This window comes from Myotis brandtii, unplaced genomic scaffold, assembly GCF_000412655.1.
Source record: "Myotis brandtii unplaced genomic scaffold, ASM41265v1 scaffold923, whole genome shotgun sequence".
In the NCBI taxonomy this organism is placed as follows: domain Eukaryota; kingdom Metazoa; phylum Chordata; class Mammalia; order Chiroptera; family Vespertilionidae; genus Myotis; species Myotis brandtii.
This window is the reverse complement of record NW_005371804.1, coordinates 116,251-120,705: the sequence shown is the minus strand read 5'-3', so window position 1 is coordinate 120,705 and position 4,455 is coordinate 116,251. Positions and strand designations below refer to the sequence as shown.

At 55.7% G+C, this 4,455-nt stretch overlaps 1 protein-coding gene across 2 annotated transcripts in view; it reads right to left on the bottom strand.

The window, feature by feature from the left end:
• Nucleotides 1–450: 450 nt before the first annotated feature.
• The window catches only part of B3GALT5 (UDP-Gal:betaGlcNAc beta 1,3-galactosyltransferase, polypeptide 5), an 81,843-nt gene continuing 77,838 nt past the window's right edge, over nucleotides 451–4,455 (bottom strand). Inside the window, exons 1-3 of one of the 2 annotated variants that reach the window (XM_005885678.2) lie at nucleotides 3,753–3,929; nucleotides 3,355–3,511; nucleotides 451–2,011 (exon numbers count right to left, since the gene is read on the bottom strand). In XM_005885678.2, the coding sequence (XP_005885740.1) occupies nucleotides 1,076–2,011 (936 nt within the window). In that variant the 5' untranslated portion in view covers nucleotides 3,355–3,511; nucleotides 3,753–3,929 and the 3' untranslated portion in view covers nucleotides 451–1,075. Of the gene's footprint in view, nucleotides 2,012–3,354; nucleotides 3,512–3,752; nucleotides 3,930–4,455 lie in introns of those variants that run through there. The other variant, XM_005885677.2, reaches the window with a different exon arrangement.

Genomic DNA, 4,455 nt, shown 5'->3' with positions numbered 1-4,455 from the left:
GAGAAATTCGAAGAAGATGAGCTTGGGTCAGGCTTGGGGAACAGACACGGGGAGACCGCCCCCCTGGACCAGGGCTCATCCAGCGACCAGTGTCCCGGGGGGTCCTTGAAAGCAACTTAACCCAAATGCACCTGGATTCCCAGAAAAGCTCCAGAACCCTTCCCTGGCCGAGCCTTGCGCCCACTGGCCTCCCGTTTGAACCTAGAGACCTAACGTGCAGATGGAGTGCGTCTGGAGCAGACAGGACGCCACCGGTGGCTCAGGGCACGTGCCATGCGCCTGGGGAGGTCAGCCGTGTGGCCAGGTCTGCACACGGGCCAGGCCCTGCGGTGATGTCTGAGTAAAACGTGTGCACACTGATGTGTCCGGAACGGCCATTTCTCAGGGCCTGAGCTGCAGCCACTGGCCCAGCGTCTGGGATGAGCTGGGTGCCAGGCTGCTAATAGGGACTCACCCAGAAGACAGCTGGGGGGCAGCGTTAGCACTACAGAGCACAAGGGTCAGGAGTTGAGGAGATACTCCGACATGGACAGAGGGTGCCATCAGCGAGGCTGCGCTCCGAGCCTCCTCACCGCGTCCTCTCCCAAGGGAGGGCTGGGTTGCACAGGAGCGGGGCAGGAGGGACTGGATTCTGATGGCCTTCAGGTTTCCTCCCTGCTCCGGCGTGTGTTGGCTGTGAGCCTGAGGGCAAGTTCCCAGACCTCCCTAAGCCACCGTTTCCGCCTGTGTCAATGGGAATGGCAGCAGCCCCACCTCACCTGGATGCTGGCCCCCAACCTGAGAAGACACAGGTGCGCATGGAACACCTGGTGCAAGGGTGTAGGGACGCAGGAGGTGGGATCTGCTATGGCTCGGGCACTAACTCGAAATGAATCGGCGGTTTCATTCGAGCTTGCGTTCTAGTTCAGATTTGGAAAACTGGTATCACGGTTCCCCTCCCTCCTCCCCTCCCCTCTCCTTCCTCGCCCTCCATGCCTCGCCCCCTCCGGAGACCCTGACCGTCCTCAGCGAGGCCGTCCAGAGATGGTTCACAAACATCCCCGCCGGTTGTCTGCTGCGGGTCCAGATGCGCCGCTCACTTGGCTGGACACTCCTCTCCCGCGGAGTCCTCCAGGGCCTTCCAGTAGATCAGCATCTTCTGGGGCTGCACGTGGTGGCAGGCCACGATCCTCCGGAAGCGGCAGATGGAGAAGGTCAGGCCGCCCGGGAAGAAGGTCTGCTCGGAGTGCAGCTCCTCCAGGCTGATGCGCAGCTTGGCCAGGCAGAGCCCCACGAACACGTCCTCCAGCTTGAGGAAGGGGACGCTCTCCGAGACGTTGTACACCTGGCTGGCCACGTCGCCCGAGAACACGTAGGCGGTGCCCGAGCAGAAGGGCGGGTACTTGTTCCACGGGTACTCGTACCTGCTGACGAACCACTTGCTGCGCTTCTCTCGGATGGGGAGATCGTGCATCTTCAGGAAGCCGGTGACGAACCGGGCCGTGCGGTTCTTCCGCACCAGCAGCTCCACCAGGTAGGAGACGTTCACGAACATGTCGGAGTCCGTCTTCATCACGAAGGCCGCCTGCGGGCAGAAGTGGTGGACCCACTCGATGCCCATCATGGTCTTCAGGGTCAAGTTCAGGTACACGTCCAGGAAGTCCTTCTGGATGATGTCGCGGTGCCGCCGGCCCTCCTGGGCCACCGCGAGGGCCGCGGCCTCGCTGGGGGTGGTGCCCAGGAGGAAGACCGTCTCGGTCCGTTTCCCACGCACGACCCTCTCCCTGCCCCACGTCTTCCGGATGGCCGTGCGCGCAGACAGCTGCTCGTGGGAGGACGTCACCAGCAGGACCAGGAAGGGGGGGTCCCGCCGGCAGTCCACGGCGGGGAGCTGGAGGAACCTCCCGCTCTCCTTCTTGAAAATGAATGGCCCTCCTCTAAACAGGGCCAGGTCATGCATGCTGAAGTACAAGCAGAGGGCGCCCAGCACCACCAGCGCCATGTACAGCCACCTCAGCTTCGCCGAGGCCATCTGAAAGGCACAAAGTCAAACGGTCAGGCCGACGTGGCTCAGTGGTAGAGCATCGACCTATGAACCTGGAGGTCACCTTTCGATTCCCGATCAAGGGCACATGCCCGGGTTGTGGGCTCAATCCCCAGTAGGGGGCTTGCAGGAGGCAGCTGGACGATGATTCTCTCTCATCATTGATGTTTCTCTCTCTCTCTCCCTCTCCCCTCTTCTCTGAAATCAATCAAAAAAATTTTTTTTAATTAAATGGTCAGACCTCGGGAGCAGGAGGGCACGTTCGCTTTACCCAGGAGGCTGGGACGGGGGACGGGTTGGTGTTTCAGAAGCTCCGGAATCTCGCCGCACACAGGACGGAAGCCAGGGCTCAATAGCGACACAGACGGCTGCGGGGTCATTCGCTCCACAGTAAGTGATGAGGACCAGGGAGCAGACACTGGTCCTGGCCCCCAGGCCGGCCAGCCCTTCACGTGGGAGGCTCAGGGTTCTTAACTAGAAGGATATGTGGCCACATCGCTCACCAGCTCCCTCCAGCTCTGCCCTTCTCTGAGCCACGAGAAGTCCAGCTGCAGAGCCTGTAAGGATGGAGACCACGTGCTCCCGATCTAAATGCCAGGACCACCCTTCTTCTCTGCTGGACTTAAGCACCATGTTATCCTCCCAGAAATAAAAAGACCGGTTTTCTGATTTGCACAACTACCTTGAAACGCCACACCCTACCAGAGGTGGTGGTTATTTTATTGTTCCAGGTTACTTTTTTTAAAATGTATTTTTATTGATTTCAGAGAGGAAAGAAAAGGGAGATAGAAACATCAATGGTGAGAGAGAATCACTGATCGGCTGCGACCTGCACACCCCGCCCAGAAATAAAAAGACCGGTTTTCTGATTTGCACAACTACCTTGAAACGCCACACCCTACCAGAGGTGGTGGTTATTTTATTGTTCCAGGTTACTTTTTTTAAAATGTATTTTTATTGATTTCAGAGAGGAAAGAAAAGGGAGATAGAAACATCAATGGTGAGAGAGAATCACTGATTGGCTGCGACCTGCACGCCCCCCACTCGGGGTCGAGCCTGCAACCCGGGCATGTACCCTGACTGGGGATCGAACTGTGACCTCCTGGTTCATAGGTCGATGTTCAACCCCTGAGCCACACCGGCCGGGCTGTTCTAGGTCGAACTGTGACCTCCTGGTTCATAGGTCGATGTTCAAGGGGCTGTTCTAGGGGCTGTACTTTATAAAGGCACCTGTCTGATTCTGTCATCTTTTACCCATCCATCTCTACGTGTTCTCAACAAATCCAGGATGATCTATGCTAATGTCAACATTAAGAAAGCAAATAACTCACGTTTTCCTGGATAAGATGAACCTGTGGTTTGAAAGCTAAGCCACAGGGCAGATTCCAAGAGGAAATTCGTTACAAACTGTGGTCAGCATAGGCCGTTCTCCACTCTCGGGTTCTGGCTTGTTTCTTTACCCAAAATGGTCCTCTTTCCCAGGACTCACTATAAGGGGGAAAAAAAACAAAACAGCGTCATTCAAATCACACGTGCCTCGTGGGCAGCTCTTCACCAGCTGCTGTGCTCAGGGTTTGCTCTAGAGTCACCCTACCACCTGCCTATGTAACCTTGGCAGAATGTTAGAGCCCGACCCCAGGCTCACTTTTCTCATCTGTATAATGGGTCCAATGGAGACAAATTCCAGCACACGGTTCACCTGTCAACAACAATAACATCATGCAAGTACCCGAGCATCCTTTAGGACAGCACCCGGAGCTCTGTAAGGAGACCTAAGTCAGTTACAGTCCAACTTCTCATGTTGATATCGAACTGCTCTACAGAGTGTGGCTGATGCTTAACACACTTCACAGAGGGAAGAAATCCATCAATTCTCCACTCAGGGTCCGTGTCTTCAAAACATCCTCCTAGGTGAGAGGGGCCGGGAAGAAAAGAAAATGACCGAGTGAAATGAAGAAAGGGTTGGTTGTACTGATAGCAAATGAGGACCTCAAACTTTTATTCAGTTTTGTTCCAAATATATCCAAGTATGTTCGGAAAAGAAGTGGAACCATGAGGGAGCTTTCCAGAAGCAGCTAACTCTCAGGAGGCCGACGTGGTCCAGTTCCTGTTCTTCTCACCTCCCCCCGCCCCCCAGGACTCCCCTCCAGCCAAAGCCCCCACGCTGTCAGAGGAATCGCTGCCTGAGAGGAGGAGGAGTCTGAGCTGGCCTTCGCAGGATGCTGAAAATTCTATTCTCTCTTTCTTCCTTTGTGAGCTTATTTATTTGCAGGCCTAGGATGTGTTTTAGAGAGAAACATGAAAACACAATGCAGCCGAGCCGGCCTGGCTCAGTGGTTGAGCATCATCCTATGAACCAGGTCATGGTTCAATTCTCGGTCAGGGCACATGCCCAGGTTGAGGGCTCTATCCCCAGTGTGTGTGTGTGTGTG